This window comes from Mustela putorius, unplaced genomic scaffold, assembly GCF_011764305.1.
Source record: "Mustela putorius furo isolate JIRA1106 unplaced genomic scaffold, ASM1176430v1.1 tig00003834_pilon_pilon_pilon, whole genome shotgun sequence".
Classification (NCBI taxonomy): domain Eukaryota; kingdom Metazoa; phylum Chordata; class Mammalia; order Carnivora; family Mustelidae; genus Mustela; species Mustela putorius.
This window is the reverse complement of record NW_025421987.1, coordinates 56655808-56677927: the sequence shown is the minus strand read 5'-3', so window position 1 is coordinate 56677927 and position 22120 is coordinate 56655808. Positions and strand designations below refer to the sequence as shown.

The 22120-nt window shown below is 37.7% G+C and overlaps 1 protein-coding gene across 18 annotated transcripts in view; it reads right to left on the bottom strand.

Moving 5' to 3' along the window:
- MBNL1 (muscleblind like splicing regulator 1) overlaps window positions 1-22120 on the bottom strand; it is a 198993-nt gene that overhangs the window by 22393 nt on the left and 154480 nt on the right. For 14 of the 18 annotated variants that reach the window (XM_045088529.1, XM_045088538.1, XM_045088530.1 and 11 more), the window contains 3 exons: window positions 16785-16955; window positions 15643-15753; window positions 6521-6721 (listed from right to left, as the gene is read on the bottom strand). In XM_045088529.1, coding sequence (XP_044944464.1) covers window positions 6521-6721; window positions 15643-15753; window positions 16785-16955 — 483 coding nt within the window. Of the gene's footprint in view, window positions 1-6520; window positions 6722-15642; window positions 15754-16784; window positions 16956-22120 lie in introns of those variants that run through there. The other 4 variants (XM_004755569.3, XM_004755574.3, XM_004755575.3 and 1 more) reach the window with 1 other exon arrangement.

Genomic DNA, 22120 nt, shown 5'->3' with positions numbered 1-22120 from the left:
AGATACTCTGAGAGATATTAAGAATCTCAAGATGACTTAGGAACTTACAGAAGACCCTCTTGCTTTTTTTTTTTTTCCACTGCATCTGTCTTCTCGAACAGAAGAAAACAAGGCTAACTGGGTTTTTATAATTTGAAAAGTGGAAGTGATCAAAGCTGTTCCCCTGAACTAACATCCTCCATTCTGTCTGAGCACTGGAAATAGCTGCGGAGCTTTCTACACCACAAATTCCCAGTCCCTAACCAACACTTAACTGGATTAGGCTTAACAAAACAACCAGGACGAGAGAGACACACTTAGCTGAGAACAAAAACTTCTCATGTACGTATATGAAATTTAAGCTGAATTTATACTATCGTATGAACAAAACGCCACCTTTGCGTTGAGTCAGTGCAGTGTCCTGCAATAAGAAACTATATGAATGCATATTTCTGCGGTTAGTTCTCTAGTAATTCTGCTTTCTTGACATGCTCACGAAGGAACTAGCAACAGACAGGCTGACACCCTGTCTGTCAATTTACCTTACTCTTTGCCTCATGAACAAGAAAGATCTGAGAGCAGCCTATTTGTGGGCTCTTTAAGAACTATTAAAATCTAAGATTTGTTATTTTCTAAAAAACAACTATGACAGTGCCTGATGCCAGACATTTGAGCATCATTCTCCTAAAATACAACTTGAGTGCTGGGCTTTTGACTTTTTGTTTCTCTGTCTCAACATTCTTTTCACTTTCAATGATATAAACTGAGATTCAGAATGCACACAAATGGTCATTCTAATACACATTTCTCATTCCTCTCCTTCTGCTTCATGCATGTGAGCTGGTGGTTCCTGTACGTTAAGGACCAGTTAATTGTAATTTTCTACTGTTTCCTCTTTTGCAAGATGCAATTCAGGGGAATTCAAAATGTATTTAAGGGGACCGGTAAGTAGGAATCCACTTAGAATTTGTCCTAAAACTAGCCTTTTCGAAGGTTCAAAGGATTGAGTCAACTAGTTTGGCATGACTAGCACCATAGACTTTATTTCCCATTAAGCTTGAGCTATATGAGACTTTAAAAAAGGAATACTGGATAATCAATAATTTTATCAAAGTGTCCACAGCATTAGTGGCCATGAGTGTACAAGTTAATGCCAAGAATTATCTGTATTTTCAATTCAAAAAGGATTATAATCTCCACAGTTTAAAATTCTGGTAATTATGGGTAATGATCTTAGCTAACTGTATAGTTCAGTTCCCAAGACAGCTATCTGACGATATCTGTTATCTAATAATTTGGTCTGCCTAGACTTCAGACACCCATGTCAGCTACCTCAGAGGATTTCTGTTAAGATCAAATGGGAATTGTCTTTGAAATCTAAAAGGCAGAACCTCTCACTACCATTAGTCCAGAGAACAAGCATATAGATAATATAGCTAAGAGTTTGCCACTTTACCTCATGTAGTTAAAAATATGAATAAATAAATCTGAATATATAGGAATATATAGGAATGGTCAACTGAAAACAACAACAACAAACCTTCCATTAAATCTACTTCCAGGTCTTCAGTTAGTCATTCCTATGAATGAATGTATAAATCAACAGGCTCATCAATATGCCAAAATGCTGAAACCTATAGTTATTTTTATTATTTTTTCTAGATAAATGAAGATAGGGAAGTTAGGGAAATAGATAAATGAAGATAGGGAAATAGCTTTAAGTTGAAGGAAGAAAGGAGTGGCAGAACAGCAAAAATGAGTGGCTAAGCTTAGTAATTACTGTATTTCAAACAACTTACAAGTTTACAGCTCTTTCCTCCCCAAACAAAACTCCAACTAGCCACAGAGAATCATAACTGATGGACTAGACATTTCAAAGGGGATATGACGACATTGTAAGGAGTTATTCTAAAGCCTATGACAGATAAAAAAAAATAAACTACAAAGACCTGTGTGCTTGAAACTTGTCATATTTTAGTAATGTTCTAAAGAAATTAAAGTAGACAAGCAGTAGCTAAACACCTTCCACAAAAATACAAAATGAAAATAATCCTATCAATAAGCTTCTCTCATTAAAAGCATCTGCTTTTCTAATCTTATTTTGAATCAAATGACTTTTCTACGTAATAGATCATGACAAATCTGTGAAACTCCTATAAAGATCTCAAGCTAGACATGCCTTCTACTATTACTCGAATCCTCATTTAGCTTTTAATGCTCTTTTTTTATGTAGTCAATCAAGACCATACTGTTTTATGCCTGCATGCGAAAAGTCACCAGACTTTTCTGTGTCCATAAGGAAAAGAAGCGATCAGCATCCAATGGCCTAAATTAGGTACTCGTGTCATGATTATGTCAGTAGAATAAGACTTCCAGCCCAAGAATAATCTATTTTAAAAACAAACCAACTCCAACTGGAAAACATCAGAAGCCAAGTGGTGTGCCCACCTTTTCTGGAATATATCTTATGTTTTTCTCATATAGACAGTTGTTATAAAAATGATGCACTTAACCAAATAGCAATCTAGTATCTTCATCAGCATCTGAAATATATGATCTCTGGTTAATTTTTTTGTTTAGTTAATGCTAGTAAGCAGTATAAAGGACCTTAAAAATTATCAATTTACTTGAAATATTTCGTTATGTGCACTGTGTTCTTGCAACTGAATAAAATGTCAAATGTTCAGTGTATTGGAGGAGGCAGGTTTTTAATTCCGAGTCACAAATAACTGGACATAAGGTAAATGATGAAAAGTCAGCACTTAAATAGCAGGTGCTGGCATCCTGTGGGCTAAGTATTTTATAGACTATTGACATTTAGAATCACTGGACAGATCTGTAAAAAGACTCCCAAGCCCCACTGCAAACCTACTGCATCGGTCTATGTAGTCTATTTGTCTGCATTTTTAGCAACTGTCCCAAGTGATTCTAATCACACTGAAACTTGAAAACCACTGCTCTAGGACCAGGGGCATGAACAAGATACCATATTTTATAGCTGGAATGCTCAAAATGTAAACACGTTCCCAAGGAGAATGTTAACAAATGTTAAAAATCTGTCATGCTTTATCTTCTCTGTTTGATTACACTAAACTCTGAATAAAGTCATGTCTTTTTGTGATTAATTAATTAACTGGCTGACTGGCTCATTTATGCATTCATTTAGCAAGTTATTGGGTATCATTTATGAGCTTGGCACTATCCTGATATGGACTTTTTCTTGTTATGGGTAAGACAGCAGTTAAAAGATTTCAAAGATATTCCTCACAATATTTTTTACTTGAAAGATGCTCCCTCGTTCTACCTTGGATACTGTTGCTCTTCATAATAAAGTACAGATATGACTGAAAACCTTAGTCCTTTCCAGTACCTATAGATTTAACAATTCCTGAAAATAATGACTGAAAATAAGCTGCTGCTTAGAAATTACAAAAAGGTATCCCAAAGTCACAGAATGGAATTTTAAAAGCTTCTCATTTCAGTGACCAATATTTAAGAGATTTGCTCTTCTTTACAGAATACCATAAATACTGAATTTTACAGCACAGAAAGTAGCAGCTAAGACTCCTAACTAAAAGGTATCCAATAAAGGATGGATAATAGGCATACTGATACAAAGTTCATGTGTGTGTTTTACATCTATATATTTAATAAAATTTGTAATGTTTATTTATATACTTAAATAGGCTTATTTATATATTATATTTAAATAAAATTTTCAATAGTTTAAAGTGGCATGAAAAGCACAAAGACAACCTAAATGTCCCTTAGAACTTCTAACTGGAAGCGGCCCTACACATTCTCTCTTTCAACCCTCTCATTTTATATGTGTGGAATATAAAGCTCAGAAAAGATGAGAAATTCAACCCAAGGCTACTCACCTAATTAGCAAAATCGCTATTCTTGGGTTCCCATCATTAGATTTAACATTTTTTGTAGACTCATATCAGGTGCTGTAAATATGTCAGTTCTTTCAAACAGAAGAACTAGAACGCTGATAATCTATGGCATTTTTAATGTCCTTATGGTCTAACAATGTGCAGCAAGAAGAAAGAAGTGGCAAGAAGAGTTAGCTGATATTTAAACTAACTTAAGCTTCTTTCACCTTAAAAGGAACTCAAAATTCAAACACGTACTTCAGAGTTCCATGAGGGAAAACTATAGATTTAAGTCCAAATGATAAACATGTGGCCAGTCGGCAAATAAGTGTGTGCTCTCACTGCCAAGCCATTTAGATCCTAGTATGCTAGGATCCTAGTGCAATTAGCAAGAGAGGAGATAAGCTGAAGAGAGGAAGGGTCTGGAATCTCAGTGCCGAGCAGAAAGCCATGCCCCTGAACTTCACACTGTAATAAGCTAACAGACTGTAACCTTGACATTGGAGCAGATCCTCTTTGCCAGAATAAGATAGGAAGCTGCCTTCCCACCATCAAACATTTAGATCAGAGAAATTCAGGTTGAGAGGAAATGACAGTCCTGGAGCAGCAGCCACTTGTGAGTAAAGCAGAAGATGACAAAATATACATGGCAGCTCCTCACAAAAAAAAAAAAAAGGAAAGAAAAGAAAAAGAAAAAAGATAAAAGACAGAAACCCCCAACCAATGATAAAGTCGTTACTTTAATTAAACACACTACAAAGTACAGCCAATTACAGACTACCTAAAACTGTGGGAGGATTAGTTTCTAAGAGTTCTGACCACATAGCTCAGCCTTGAAAGAGATTTCAATAGAGATTTTTAAGCTTCCTAAATATCATCTCCTCCTAAGAAGTAATTCATTAAAGTTCATCCTGTGTTGCCTACTGGGTTCCCTTCAATCCACAATTACGCATTAGGAATCCAGGGTGCACTTTGGAAAGATTGGGGCAGGGGGAAGGTGAGTCACATGTTTAAGCATCCAGTAATTTTTAAATATTTACAATTTCCTAAAGTTCCTCTTATTTATGATGCTGCAAACAGCATCAATTTACTAGTGAAACAAGTGCAACTGCACAGTGACCAACCACCCACAAAGCAAAGTATATCTCTAGCACACCCTGGTCTCTGGTTCACAGGGGGCGTGCAACCAAGGTCTCAGAATCCCTTCTTGGTTCTCCATATGGTCCTCTCGTCATTAGTAGTTTTCTTCAAAATATGCACGAAAGGTAAGAACTAAGTCTGAACAAGCAAACAAAGAACTCGAAAGAAAATACGGGAGCCAGAATCGCTTGCTTCCTCCCTGTCCTATCACCTATATGGGACTGAGTTATACAATGTTTAAGAGTAGAGTTCTATGTTCATACCCAATTGGAACATCCTTTCTACGACCTCAAATAAGTTGTGCCCCGACTTTCCCCCTAAATTTATTGCCCTGTAAGATGGAGCTAATGATAGTAACTTCCTCAGAATCCTGTTTTGAAGATGAACTATGCGATGCATGTGATGGGCTGATGCTGTGTTTGGTAGATAGTAAATACCCAAAAAATACCCACTATTATTACTACCATCAAAAAAGGTGGTGGCAGTTAAAACTAGGCCGAAATCTGAGATCCCTTCTGCAGTGCATGCAGTGAAACCCTATCAACAAGAAACTGGTGCTTATTAAATGAATTCCTGCTCAACCGATGAATTATGAGTGTCAATTATGTTCACACAACAGTCTTATTTTGCCTCTTTCTCAGTAATTAACAACACTCAAAACTTCTCAGTCCTAAGTATTGCCTCATCCTAACCAGGGAAAAGAAGAAAAGAGTCATTTTGTTCCTTAGTTGGACAAGAATGGCAGGCTTCAGAGTCTCACTGTACAGTAATGTTGCCATTGTTTTTTTTTCCCCTCATCTGGAGTTTACCAAATCCCTTCATTTACAGCCATGCCGAAATTCTGAACAACCACTTCAGTGTAAGAATTACCTTTCATTTCTCTTTCACGCTGCAATACCAAAGCACATACAACTGATCATCCTTGACTCTGAGACTTTGAGCATGCTGCAACTTCCAATTTTAAAAACTTGGAACAGAACACACTTTGCAAGCAAAGAGGCTTTGCTATTCCAACCAAAATACTGTGGGGCCTGTGAGAAACTTGCGATAATAAATTTTAAATTGCTTGATACATAGTCACTGAGCAAACTGTTGTGACAAAAGTATCAGGGGAGGAACAGAATTTGTTATTAATAGTAGCAACAACGGACATGTAGGGAGCTGTGTGCTTTGCTCACAGCTTTGCTGTGTGCCAGAAATCGGCCTCTTTAAGGGAAGTGCCATTATGACGTCCATTTTAAGGACGAGGAGCCTGAGACATAACGAGGTGAATGGCAGTCTGACCCCAGTCCAAGTCTCTATGCACCCTTATGCAAAGGGACACTGTGGTCTTTACACACATTCCATTTGTCAAACATAGCATACCTCAAATCTCCCAAAATGCTCTAGACACTAAACCAAAATATCTTCTTCGTTTTTTGTTTTTTTTTTTTTTAACCTTCATGGCCATGGAAGAAGCCAATGAACAGCACACTTTGAAAATCAGGATGGAGCCCGTGAAGAAACCGACTAATCGCTCCTACCTCAAGTCTGTCTGTCCGCATTAATTTCTGTGCGGCAGCTGCTGCAGCCGCAGGTACAGGGACCCCAGGATTCCCTGTCACCAACATTGGTGCGGTCGGCAAGATCTCTGCTGGAACCAGGCTTGGGGACACAGGACCCAGGTAGGGATTAAAGGCTGCTGATGCATTGGTGGCTAAGCTTGGTGCAACTGAAAACATTGGCTGGAAAAGAAAATAAAAAAGCAAAATTTAATTACAGGTCTTGGCTCGAATTTGCTATCCCACGTTATACATCGCTCCTTCACCCACCCCTCCATGATCCATTCCTCCTGCCCTCCACCCTTCCTCCCCCGCCCCCATTGAATTCTTTGTTTATTTACTCCCATTTGGGATAAGAATCGTTTGAAAATAAGCATTCATCAAGTCCATGATTTTCTAAAATATAATCGGTGAATTACCCATTAAATTTCTGCTGGGATTCTGAAACTTGTTGTCTGTAATACTTATAATTTCTCTTTGAATAACAGACCAGTTATTTGATACAGTAACTTCTTGTGGTCACCTCATCTTCATTTTTGCCCAGATTTAATCCCAGAAACTTGTCTAAGAAATACATTTTATAATTGCTATGTCAGATGAACTTGAAAGACCTGTTTACAACTGTTAATGGGTTGCAAGTGTCCTATTAGCTGGAATAAATAAATCAAGACTCCCAGGGGATAACAGAGTTTCACAGTCAATATAAACTGTGAATAAATCTCATGGGATATGGGAAAGATGATGATGACATGATTTCTTTTGAACACGTAAGGCACAGCATTTGGCATATTCACTTGTTGCATGTTTTTTCTGGAGAAACTATAAATATTCCACCAGCTTATCACACCCTTGGGAAATATTTAACAAAGAATTTACCTTACTAGGGAGAAACCATTCTGCATGTGAAGTCTGAAACAGAAAACTAAACAAAGGCTACAAGATTTTTCAAGGAAATATACAAGGTAGCACTGACTAAAATGTCACAAGACAGGGTTTCTGCCATAAATGCTTTCATGGATACAGGAGGGTGGTTTCTACTTGTGATATGAAGATGTGCACATCAGGAAATACATCTGTTCTTGAGTAGAATTAAATAATTTACCTGCAAGCTACTTTAGCGATTTGCTTTTCCAGTTTTTTTTTTAATTTTTTAATTTTTTTTAAAGATTTTATTTATTTGACAGAGAGAGAGATCACTAGTAGACAGAGAGGCAGGCAGAGAGAGAGAGAAGGAAGCAGGCTCCCTGCTGAGCAAAGAGCCCTATTCGGCACTCGATCCCAGGACCCTGAGATCATGACCTGAGCCGAAGGCAGTGGCTTAACCCACTGAGCCACCCAGGTGCCCGCTTTTCCAGTTTTTAAAGCATAAATGTTGCATAACAATTTTCCACCTGATGGGTGGTCTATTTTTAACTTTCTAATTCAATGGGGTTTCAATTCTTGAAGTTTAATATTTTTTGTAATAATGTCTCCAAACCCCAAAAATTCATGGATAAAAATGGATCCTGTTCTTTAAAGGACTTCTGAACAATTAATTTTCTTTACCCTGTGGTAAGGAACAGAATCGTAGAATGAGGGGGAACACTAGAATGCGGGGAACACTAGAATGTAGCTAATTCTTCCCTCTTACAGAAGTAAGAAGTTAAAAGAACCCTGAGTTTACACAGTATTCAAGAGAGCTTTGGAATAAAATTCTATGCAATTGAAATGTAAAAGTAATTCTTATAGCTCAAAAACAATCATGGAACACTACATCAAAAACTAACAATGTACTGTATGGTGACTAACATAACATAATGAAAAGTAAAAAATAATATATAAATAAATAAACAAACAAATAAATAAAATTCTTACAGCTCAAGAGAAATGTTTTTAAAAAATAAACTGTCCTTATTTAGTCAGGCCCTGACTTGTCCAGCACTAAGAAAAGTAAAATGGAATTCAAGTGTTGTTTTTCTTGGGGCAGTGGTTCTCAAGTCTCTATGGGTGATTTGTGCCTTGGCAGGGCACATGTCCCATGTGTAGGGCACATGTGGCAATGTCTGGAGACATTTTCGATTGTCACAGCTTGGGGGTGCTGTTGCGTCTATGCACAGAGAACTGGGATGAGGCTAAGTGACTGGCAACACACCAGAGAGCCCCTCACACCAAAGAATTACCCAGCTCCAAATGTCAATAGTGCGTAGGTTGAAAAATCCCTGTTCTAAGGGATGCACTCGTCTTTTGACTTCACAAATTGTTTTAGGACAAAATCTTTGCAGCTAGTGTATACATTCTTACTTAGGAGACCACGGAAAATAAAATACTTCATACGTAATTTGATTCACTTGGGAGAAGAAACAATACACCATACCTTCCACTGGGATTTTCAAGTTATAGTTATGCCTCCAGACGTGCTGGTTTGAATGCCATGGTTAGCTGTCCTGCCAGGTTGAGGGCTCCCGCCTGATGAAGTGGCCTAAAGGAATACCTCTGATCCTCGCCCCCATCTCTGCCCAAAACACTGAAACTACCTGAGCTCTCCACATACAAACAATCAATAATTGGTCAGAAACTGGGGCCCAGAGCAATCTCTGTCCATCAACAGTTACTTGAAAAGCAGCTCATCTTACGCTGCTCCAAGGTCTAATGGCTGCTAAGTGTAGTGCCCTGGCAAGGGCTGACCTGTATCGTGAATCCACGTCGAACTTGGACTGCTCTTCAAACATATTCAGGTCGAACATTCACCATTACATACTGTCAGATACACTATGTGCAATTTCAACCAGACCAGCACTCTCATTTTCTATCAGGCATTTAAAAATTATAAGAAATTTAGCATAAAAGACCAGAAGCCCAGTTTTAAAATTTGGAGAGCACAGCCAGTCTGTATCACTCCTCTTCATATTCTATTGCTATGAATTAACAGGGATTTCCAAGTAGTAGATTTTTAATGTGTACTCTGCAAAGTTACGGAGATGTTTATGTCACTGTACATTATTTAGAAGCAGAGGTCAAACTTAAAAACGTATTTGGAGGCAAGAAAAGCATTTTTTTTAAGAAAAGCATTCTTATTTTAAGAAAATAAGACCAGTGACCAATAAAGCGCAGCTCTGTTAATTCCCAATGAATAAGATAAATTTATAATCCATGATGCATCTGAGGCAGCAGTTGCATACCACAGATAAAAGAATACTTCTCCTAAATAAAAAATATTGATCTCACTAACTGGCAACAATTTTCCTGCTGGATTGTTTCTATAGAGGTGTCACGTGAATTGATTTTCTGACTTAATGCAGCAGAGCAAATTCAAATCTGAAAAATTTTAGGGCACCGTCACCCAAGTAAAATCTAGCAGCTTGAAAAATCTGAAACATCAACTACTCAGCAAGCATTCTCTCCAATTGTTCCCTCTTCAGATAAGTGGAGCTATTTGCTAAACCAGCAGAGGATCAATAATAATAGCTCTATACTTTGAAACTTGATCCCAAAAGCTGCCCCCAGAAAGGGCAACATTCCTTCCTTTATTTGGGGGTTTTGTAAATTTGTTACTTTCTTTTTTCAAAGAGCACCTTGTCGGAGGTAGGTCACTTCTTGGCCCCATCAGCGCCCTAATCAGATTAGTGAGGCGCTTGAACTGCCAAGTCTCCTTTCCAAAAGCCATCCCGGGGAGGGTTTCGGCAGAAAGGCAAGGGCAGATGTTAATACTGTGGTATTATCAAGTGCCTTGCATTTTCTCTGAAGTATCCACAGGATAACATAAAACTACCTAATTGGAGTATTTGATACTGACTACATCCTTGTAATAATGACTTACAGATATCTCTGTTCCTGGAAGGCATAAAGAATGCTGGCTTATGATTGCCTTTTGCAAGTGAACACCCTGAGCAGAGAAAAACAAAATGCAACCTTACGAGTCCTGGTGCATTTATGGGCTAATCCCTGGTTTGTTTTAAATGAGACATTCTGATTCCATTAAAGTCATCAGGCTTTATTAGAAATTAAAATGATGTCCAATTTCACATGATGACCCTAGCTAAATGTGTGCAAACATGATTACTGCTATAATTCCTTCCATTTATTTTGTGCCAGGCATTGTGCTAAGGGCTTTACCTATGTTATTCGATTTAACTCATGTAACAGTAAAATATAAACTCCCTGGGCAAACACAGTCAACAACTCTAGTTGTGAATTGTGGCAGGGGCGGCTATCTGTATCACTCACTGCTAAATCCCCAGGATCGAGCTAGATGCCTAGCACATAGTAAGTACTCAATAAACATACACAGACTAAGGGAGTGAAGGAAGGAATGTGTGAAGAATTAGAGTCTTGTCGGGTGGGTTTTATTAGTCCCTCCCATTTTGCAGACAAGGAAAAGGGCTCACACAGATTACGTGTTCATCATCGCAAAGGAGAGCACGAAAGACTTAGGATCTGGATACAGGTGTGTCTGGTTCCAGGTGATCCTGAAACCAGTGGTTCTTGGGGCCAGCCGGCCGTTAGCATCCTCTGGAGAACATCGAGCCCCGAATGCCCTGGCACTCCTCACTCATCACAATCTCGGCAGGACTATTTAAAAATCTCCTGGGTCATTGCCCTTCTATACATTACGTGGTATTCTACTACTGAAAAACAGAAACAGGTTCAGATTTCTGATTGTATGTGAGGTCTCCAAGGAGACATGCGTCCTCACAGCTTTCTTCTGAACAATGCTTTTCCCTCTACATGGGAGGTTGTTCCTGCCCAGCCCTTCTGTTTAATTCCTAATCACGCTTCAAGAATCACGACTCTTTCTCTTCAAGTTTCCCCTGATCCGCCCACATCTCCAACTATGAAGAGGGTTTTTTTTTTTTTCCCTCTACCCTCTGTTACCATAGAACTCCTCATCACTCGAATTTGGCATTGATCACCACACTTGTTTACTTAACCCTCTCTTCTCAAATTTGACTACAGGCGGTCCAGTGGGTCTTCTGCACCAGGCTTCCCTCGCTCTGCATGGCACCAGCGGCTGTCATGGGCGCAGCTCCTCGGCATACTGGCTTCGTGTCAGAATTAATGCTTTTGCTGTGTTTCTCCAACACATAAACTCACTTAGCAAACGCATTAAAATTTTTCTAGCATAGCTATGTGAACGTAAAAGAAAGCGATTTAATGTTACTTCCTCTCCACTTGACAGTGTAATCGTTAACTGGCCTAGGATGCTTGTTTGAAAACTATAATGTCTTTTAGTATTGTTTTGTGTTTGTTTGTTTTTTTTTTAATCCTGAGCTTTCTAAGTTTCCAAACGGTGGTATGACCATGCTGTAATGTTGCAAATATCATAGGAGCCCTAACTTATTTTAATACATTATGTGAAACAGTGTTTGTGATTTTTTTAAATGGGTAGAATATATATAATAAAGTATCTAATCAGCATTTGATGCGATTTATGGAATACAAGGATTTTTCTAGATTTTACCTTTGTGCATGCGTGAGTGTGTGTATGTTTGTAAATGCTGAACTTGCAAGCAGTACCAAAAAAAAAAAAAAAAAAACCACCTTTTTTTTTTTTTAAACTTGATAGCACATAATCAAGGTATATAAAGCCATGTTTCTGTTTCTGGGTACACACAACCCTGTACAGAAAGGAGAGACATTCCTGTAAACAATTATTTTGAATATTAAACAGCCAAAGGCTAATGGGAGTTCTCAACAAATCACATTACCAAGTATTTTTTTTTTTCCTCCCCAAGAATGCAGCATATGACTAGAATAAAATAAGAATACTGTTTCAAAGTCTGCTTCTAGACTTTGTTGACTGGGCCAATCACAATGACCTCTTGGCTTTATTTTTTTAATGTCACCTTGCCACTTCAATCTTGTTTTAATGAAGTAACAAACATTTACATAAAGAAGACTCACTTCTGGCCCATCAAGTAAGAAGGTATCAGTACGTGTGGCCCGGTCCCTAAGATTCTGGCCCATCCTCGAGCTGCCTCAGAAAGCACCGGCTCCTTGACTGAAACGGCACTAGAAGGACAGGTACGTGGACCACGGATGACAGATATGGCCACGCTTTCTCTCAAAGTGGCCTTATCTCAGTCACTAGTTGGGAAGCCTGGGGGGGTAAAGCACTAAAAACCAATTTAAGAATTCTAGGTGTTCCTGGAAATGTGACAAATGATGACTTCAAAACTTTCAGCATGCAGCTGCCAACAACCATGATGCAGGAACACCGGGCCAGCAAAGGTGAGGTGTCAGGAAGAGCAAAGGAGCTCCCAAGACTTTTCTGCTAAGTCCAATAACTTTGAATTTCTTATCGCTAGGCTATTTCAAATTCATGAAAGGCACAAGAATTCAACTTGAGTTATGTACCTCAAAGCAGCTAGGTGTGTACACCTTATGGGGAGCTGCCCTCAGAAATTATTAATGGCCAAGGCTAAGGTTTGGGAGCAAACCTTACGGAAAGGCACAGGAGTGGAGTGGGAGAGCAGAGCTCAGATACAGCTTTTCATAACCACTGCTTGTGCAGAGCTCTTCAAGGGCAATGACAAAAGCATGGAATCAAGAGAATTGCTGAAGACATCTTTCTGGGATAGATCAAAGAAACACACCAGATGCTTCCAAGTTGTGAGCCACAAGATATGGTCTATATTTGGTTAGGTTGCTTAGTTTTCTGGTTGGATTATCTCTGCATCAGATAGTGCATAGCAAAGTAGTAATACTTTTTTTTTAAAGTAGTACTTAGAAAAAATCCATATATTTAATTTTTTACATTTGGAAAACCAAATACTATAGGTCTTTCATTTCTCTTCAAAGATCATATAATAAAGAGAAATATGATCTTTTTACATTTTCCTTAGGGGCTTGGAAATGATAATAGAATGTAATGCCTGTTACTTAACAATGTCTTATACAAATTTTAGGGAGTAGACACATAGGTAAATTCAGTGACTTATTTTCAACTACTTATTTTCTCATCTTATGAAATGGAAACAATTACGAGATTGTTAGGAACTTGCAGATAACATATTTGAAACTTACCACTCTATATTAATGAAGTCAGATGTCTCAACCGAGATCCTCAACCAAGGACCCAGAGCTGGTTGGTGGGATGTTTCTACATTAGTGTTTCTACAGCACGGATGCCAGAACCTGAACAGCCTGGGTTAAAATCCTGGCCCTACCACCCACTAGCTATGTACCTTGGGCAAATTACTTAACCTTTCTGAACCTCATGTCTTCATCTCTAAAGTTGAGATAATATTATCTTCTTTATAGGACGACGGTGTGGATTTATGATACAACAAGTAGTGAGTGCAGTAAATGCCTTTAGAGTGTTGTCTCTGCCCCCAAAATGGAAGTCCTCTTTCTGATTCTTGGCTTGATGCATTTCATAACAACAGAATAAAGTCAACAAAAGAAGGAAGCTCTCCTTTAAAGCCCTACATTCCCCAAGTCAGCTCAGTGTCATCAAAATTTCTGAAAAGATGAAAACCCACCCAAGTGGGCTGGGTTTATGATCGGTAGATCACCGAGGCCCTGGCTGCCTCTGCAAATAGTGTGTTAGCATGAACCCAGCTGTACACCCCAGACTATGCTGCTATCTCTATAATGGGGCTTGTACGCTGGCTCCCGCTGATGATTCCTTTGGAACCACAGGGCCAGGTGAACTACCTCTGCCTGTCTTCCTTGTATTCAGGAAACGCCTTACTTCATTCTTTCATTCATCAACGATTTTTGATTTCCCTATATGCCAGGCACAACTGGAGATGCTTCCGGATTTGGTTAGAACTCCCCAGCTCCTCCTCCTCTTCGTGTTCCTTCAGCTGTGGTTTTAGGGACCAAACTGGTTTGCCCTAAAAAGATAAGAGGCTTCACCTACTCGACTACAAACCCTGAAACTGCTCAGGTACTCCCACCACTCCTGATATTATGGATCTGCTCAGAGTATCCTCTCCTTCGATAGAACCCCTACCTGGGCTGGATCCAAGTGTGTGCTGTATCTTCAAACACTAACATCTGTACTAATGGCCATCCTCTTTGAGTGACAACCATGTCTCGTAATAGTCACCTGGCTGCTTCCAGCCCTGTCATCATCCCTATTTGGTGACCCAGCATTCAAGTTCCAGTAAGCAGCTGGTCATGACCATCTCATTTATTTCTGAATACTCTGTATGATTACTCTCATCAGCCAGGCTGACTACACAAAGGATCGAAAAGTCTCAGGTGGGATTTTGAAGGCAAATTTCCTGGATTAGAGCCTTCTCTATAGTCATTAAAGCCCCAAATGCTTTAAAACTGAGTAATTAAAATGACTTCTATACTTATTACAAAAATGCCACCCTGAACAGAGTATATTTTTAGACTATGATCTCAGGATGCCTTTAGCAGAAGGGTAATTCAGCATTCAAATCTAGTCATACCAGGGAAAATTAACATAAAGCCTGAATGTGCTCACAACTAATAAAAATAAATGTTTTGTCTAAGTAGAGAATTTTCCAACAAAGACACCAGGACATGTGATTTGTCTGATGGTTTCAGAAATTATGATTTTCTGCACACCACACATTTGTTACTATATTTCACAGACATGAGCATAAACATTTACGGTCTGTCCCAGGATTACCCATACAATGACCTTGGAATGGCCTTGAGAGTAAAGCTCAAGGACTAAGTCAGGAGATGGGCCAAGATGTCACAGTGAGTAGGAGCTCAATGCCATGACCAGCTCTGTATCCAGCAGTATGGCCCAGAGGTGCTGCCAGTCACTGAGAGGGTCGAGCCTGACAGTAAGCAGGCTTTAAATGTTTAAGTGGAACAAAGTATTTCACATCAAGGAGAGATCGCATATCAGCTAAAGTAGTAGCCACCCCAAGGATTTATCAGATTTTTGAAACCCTGTGAGAGGGCCAGCTGTTAAAGACACCTCCTGTCCTGTGTTTTATGCTACTGAGAATGATTATAACTAAACTTCTTTTTAAACCAAATGGAAATGTTATGCTATCCCAATGCAGATATAATATTAGCAGATGTCAGATGACACAAAAAATAAGTTTAAGATATCATATTTTAAACTGAGCCCCCAATAATGAAAAAAATATATATCAGGTTAAAACAGACACAGAATTATAATATTCTCTCACCTCAACTGTATAGTACTGATAATTGGTATCACTGCCGATGTGATATGGAGATCCCTCCCACCTCGAAATGCAATCCCCCCCTCTTTTTTGGAATGATTGGTGCATTAAGTTCTAAGAGAGAATAATAATTACATTGAGTTCAGGTGTTAAAATGTATTAGGAAAAAAATTAGTTAGCACACATGCTACAGTTAGCATATCAGAAAAATGTGGGTCTTCATATTCCCATAACCCCATAATATTGCATATAAGTTAGTGACATAAATTACTGACAGATACACTCTGATCATTACAAATTTTAACATGCATTTATATACAGAATTATTATATTACAATTAATATCAGAATACCGTTTGTCATCTAAAATTACTTAGGATAGTAATCTTACATTTTTATGAATAAATGGGAGTAAAGGTTATCAAAGTCGTTTATGGTATACATTCCCCCAAACTCCCCAAATAAAAAATAAATATGATCAGAATGAAAAGTTATTCCCATACACACTGCTCAGTAAACATTAAACCTCTATGACCAGCTACAGTTTAAAATACTTCACGCTTTGCTTAAAAGCCCTGGGAGTTTCTGCCTTTCCTCTCCTGATTAGTTTTCTTTTAATGCATGATATTGATTCACCACTATCAGAATATTGCTAGCATTTCTAACTACAAAATAACTTCAGTTTGAGTTTGAAAGAATAACAGAAGCTCTTTTTCAATAAAGAAAATGATGCAAACAGATCCTCTTCAAGGAAGGAGGAAAGGGAGAATTTTTCTCAAAACTAAAGCTGATCTATACCAAATTATAAAAGTATTACTATTGTTAAAGGGAGCCTGAAAACGCACATGGACTATAGTGATGAGTTTGATGACCATTTTAATACCTGCAAATCACAGGATTTCATGTGAAGAGAATTTCAGGGGGAGAACAGGTCATAAGTAAATTTCCCCATGATTGAACGAGAAGATGAGTTAACTTTGCAATGTGAAAACCGTTTCAGGCTTTGCTTGGTAATTTTGCTAGAAAATGCAAGACACCTGATACTGTTACCTATGTTCACTTAATCGAGTGCAATCATTACTTTTATACTGAAACTGAGCACTTGGAATTACAAACTCGATGAATGAGAACTGAAGATGTGCTTACCACAGGTTGTAATGGGGCACCGGGCATCATGGCATTGGCTAGTTGCATTTGCTGGGCCAACATGGCCATGTTCTTCTGCTGAATCAAGTTATTGCGCCCATTTATCTCCAATTGGGTTTTTAAATGTGGGGGTGGATGAAGATATTTGCAGTTCTCCCTGGAGCAACGACCCTAAAAGACAAAAAGCAGAAAATATAATTTTAAAAAGATTAGACCAGTAAATCTTAAAAAATAAAGATAATGCAAACCTACCACCTGGACCTACCGTGGGTTTCTAGCACATTGCACTATACATATCCACTTATCATACATTTAGAAGAAGTAATGAATTCACCCAAATACACTATCCAAATGAGGTGTTAAGACATTCCAAAAAAGTCTTAAAGCTTAAAGAATTTCCCTTCTTTTAATATTAGCACTAATATTTCTAGTTCTAAGTTTAAAAACCTACAAACTGCCAGTGTAATCTTAAAATAAAGAATATGCAATGAAGAATATTAGCTCCTTCCAAATCTCCTGGTTAACTTTAATGAACCCAAAAGAATCACGAAGTTTTAGCATCTATTTTTACTTGTATTGAGTTCTAAGGAAATGAACTTAGAGGATTCAAGGCACACTGTATCTTCAGTTAAGCACCTTTATAAGTATCACTTTACAAGTATTAACAAATAAACTTAATTACTACTAAGCTTACAAACCCATGTATTAAGAAATTTACAGGTGAAAAAAGAAAATGCCCATATGTTCCCCCTGTACATAAAGATTAGTAAGTATAATGAAACATTGGTGAAAATGTAGCCTTTAACCTTTCAAAGATAAATCTAGTCTCCATTGACCAAGAGGTATAAATAGACATACATATCCTCCAAAAGATATATAACGTAAAATGGAGGAACAAAATGTTAGTAAAAATTAAGAAATATGAATATACCCTTTCTTTTGGGACAGTTCTTTTCATCAAAAATATACATTAAAGTCTGTAATATGAAATAATATAAAAGGGATTTAGTTCATATTGTTTCAATACTATCATCGTTCCACTGTTTTCCATATTATTTCAATATGTTCTCAAGCCTTTATAGTAAAAGGTCTCATCAATTATAACCCTGACAACTTCTTTCACCGATAGATCTAATTAGAACTGCTTGGGAGGGTCAAAGGAAGATTCAACTGAAGCATCAATCACTTTCCTGAGCTTTCTTTGATTTTTCTAAGAAAAATCCATCTGCCATAACTTGATCTCATACTGTAAACTGACTCAGCATGCTTACATTTTTGATAAAAATCTTGTCACAACCCTAATTTGAAAGATCTATTTCTGGCTTGTTTGGATTCAGGTTTTTAGGAATAAGTTTCTGTAAAGGGCTAATCTCATAGAATACTGCCTTTCATTTTGGCAACCTTTATGTAATAAAGCATCGCTAATAATACTTTAAATCCGAAGGTAGCATAAGACAGTAGTTGATACCAAGGAACTGATAGGTCCTAAGACCTAGGCGAGAGGCCTAGGTCTCCCATCAGCAGCAGGAACTGCAAACAAAACTTAAGTTTCAGGCCTTGTATCCATGTCGAAATCGCTATAGGACCTACACCACATGTTTATTATGAAAATCAGAGGACATAATGTATATGTCATGCCCTTGGCACTGCATGGCACTCTATGGGCAAGGTAAAGGTCAGGAGCTGCTATTTGCGACCACCCCCACCCCTTTAATCGTATATTTAACAAAAAAAGACCAAAATATTGGCATGAAGGTAATTTTTGTAAAATCCCTTAGTTATGCCTATTGATATGTTCATAAAGTAACATTTATATATTTGTGACTTACTCCATATGAAATCATACTTGCTATCTGTTGAGATCATTAACATGCTATTAGCTTGAAAGCATCTGGATAAAAAGTAACTTGTTAAAAAAACAACACTTAGAGTCACAAAAGAAAACCCAAAGAACGCCTGGCCATGCAAATAAGCTCCTGGCTAACACAGGATGCGATCTCAGGGTTACCCAGTTGAGGTATCCTAGAGAAAACCTGCTTTTTTCAGGGCAAAGAACAATTTGGCTCTAAGTGAAACTCTGGTTGCCAGTAACTTCACATCATAATTCTTACTAATATTAGATCTATTTAAGTGAAATAAGCAAGGTTATAGCCCCCATCTCCCACCCCAGGACTCCATTACTGTCAATTCATTCTGATCGGTTTCTATAGCTCCACAAATAGCACAGAGATAGCCCTCGGCCTTGAACTAGGCCTGGCCAACACCAACACCTAAACTCTTCATCTGAGTGCTTCCCGTCACATGCACCACCCAGTCCCTCCTCCCCAGGAACACAGCTCAAACTGGAATCATGAAGACAAATCGTATTGTCCTATATACATTCTGTGTCAGATCACATCAGACCTTTCAAGAGATGCTGAGACCTTTGGTTTTCGATTTGTATTTGCCACACTTAGGAAAAATACCATTCTAATTTCTTACAAACGCTACCTTTCTATACACGTCTTGATTTGACTGCGCTGAAGCTTCCCTTTCAAAAAGCTCTGTTCCTAAGAATCAAGAGGATATCTGGTGAAAAAACAGGCAGACAAGCAGGCCTCTTCCACACAGTCTTTGGTGACAGACCTGCGGGGGGGAGCCCAGGGAGCTGCATTGTCACAGTATTCCAGGTTAGCTTGATAGAGCAAAAAAACACTACAAAAACACAATTCTGCAAAGCCACGTGAATTTTTCATTGACGTGTGGTGGAAAAAAACCAGAGTGGCCTCCGCAGTTTACGTTAGATAAACTCAGCTTCCTAGGGAGTTCAGATCGTGTTTTATGCTGACTATGCAGCTGAATAATTGTGGTTTGACAAATAAAAAGGTCAAGAAAAGGTTAGAATAAACATCCTCTTCTAGAGGACTGCCTAAAACTCTGGAGAGAATCACAGCAATATACCTCTCATGAAGAATTAAGGAGAACACACCCCTGGTACCTCTCCAAGTCTGTCCAGAGTCTGCACTTGAGTTCCCAGCACCGTACCTCGGTACCCATTGGCAAAATCAATGAATGGACACTTCTTAATAAATCCTTAAAGGTGACTTCTACTCCAACTCCATTCTGGAGACAATGAAAATAGTAGAACAAAAACTAACTCTAATACCAAACTTTGATTCAGAGCTGTACTAAGTTACTGATGCTTTTATTCAGAGGCCAGTAACTTGAACACCCAATAAAGTTCGCCGTAATAAAGGGAGAAGAGGTAACAGAAGTTTTCCTTTCGTTTGGTTTTTGGTTATTTTTTTTGTTTTTATTTTTGTTTTTTTTTTTTTTTTTAGTTTCAGCAGGGATTAAACTGGATTTTTGTAGTTTCAATGTATTTGGTGTCCTAAAACCTATACAGTGACATTCTAAAAATCTAAGTACAGAAATTCTGCTGGTATCTAGCACTCACACATGCAAATCTGTGTAAATGAACTGTGTTCTAAATCATCCAGAGATTTCACCCCAAGAGACAGTAAATCAAGCTGCTAGGATTAATGCTAAAATACAAAGTAGTTTTTATTCCTTTTTGATGGCTCTATGGTGTTTCACCTACTGCTTTATGACTGTACATTTTATCCTACACAGCTTGGTTTTTAAGAGCAGAATAGCAGCTGTGTTATTTATTTGCTGTATGACCAGATAGGAGCTAAGTGCTCTGAGTGGCCATACCTTTGGTCGAATAGTAACACCCCTACTGATTTCACTGGTGATGTGTAAGGGTTGAGCAGGATAGTGGGCCAACTGCATACATGGCTCCCGCTGTAACAGGCTGTCAAGAAGCTAGTAACAAACAGCAGTTGCCTAGTTTAGCACTAGCTCTGTTAAAAGTACTTAAAATAATGCAAAAGGCAAAACCCAGGGACAATGCCTGTCAGTCATTAATAATGCAAGCTGGGTCCTTAATTATCACTCTGTATTTGCCACACCCACTATGGAAAATACCGCTCTGATACATTTCTAACAGTTTTACGTTGCCCTGGTTTGCTTTTGTTGATTGCACTGACATTTATTGTCAATGAGCTTCCCAGATGACTGGCAGGCCACTCTATAGGGTCTATACCATAAATATCTTCCATGCCACTCAAAGTGGCTTTTTACAGGTTCACTGAACACAGATTTCAAAGACATAGTTGTAAGGTACATATTATATATTTTAAGGGAATGGAGGAAGTTCAGTAAAGTATCAATTCAGACTAAGTCTATTTTTCTCCAGTAATTTTTCTACATCTTTAAAAATGATCTTTCCGAAAAAGTCAAAATTTTCCCTGTGTCGTCTTAAAAGCCTCTCTGAGACCAATCATGGTCATTCAAGAGATCAACTCATCAAGTCTTTAATTTCTGAAGTTATAAACTGTTCAACTGTGAATTTAAGGGTTTTCTCATTAGCTTATGAAATGGGCATGGGTTTGTGATTTATAACAAAGGAAAATGTATGTTTAGATTAAATGTGTGAACTTCAAAATAGGCACCTGGTAAATTTTTAAACATTGTAGTTTGATAAAGTACACTTTTACAATTTAATTTTTTTTTATTTGAGAGAGAGAAAGAGAGGAAGAGAAAGAGAGAGAGAGAGAGAGAAAATGAGTAGAGGGGAAGGACAGAGGGAGAGGAAGAAGGAGGCTCCCCACTGAGCAGGGAGCCAGAGGATGTGGGGCTCAATCCCAGGACCCTGGGATCATGACCTGAGCTGAAGGCAGATGCTTAACCAACTGAGCCACCCAGGTGCCCCAGTGAAATGTACTTTTAAATAACTCATAGTAAGATCATATATAGTACATACCTAAAAATGATGTGTATGTATATACACTATATATGTATATAGTGAGATATAAATTATAAATAAATTATAAATAATTTTATATTATATATTTTTATATATTTATATAATTTTAAATAATTCATAGTAAGAGCATATAGTACATACCTAAAAATGATGTGTATGTATATACACTATATATGTATATAGTGAGATATAAATTATAAATAAATTATAAATAATTTTATATTATATATTTTTATATATTTATATAATTTTAAATAACTCATAGTAAGAACATATAGTACATACCTAAAAATGATGTGTATGTATATACAGTATATATGCATATAGTAAGATATAAATTACAGAATAAAGATAAAATTGAATTTAACTATAGATGACAATTTAGAGATATGATGAAATTGTTTCTTAGCTATTTTTAATATTTATTTAAGAACAATCAAAAATGAAATGTCTTACTTAGAAGTCAGTGAAACTTAATAAAACAAAAGAATCAAAATTCTATTTGAAAACTAGAAAAACTAATCTC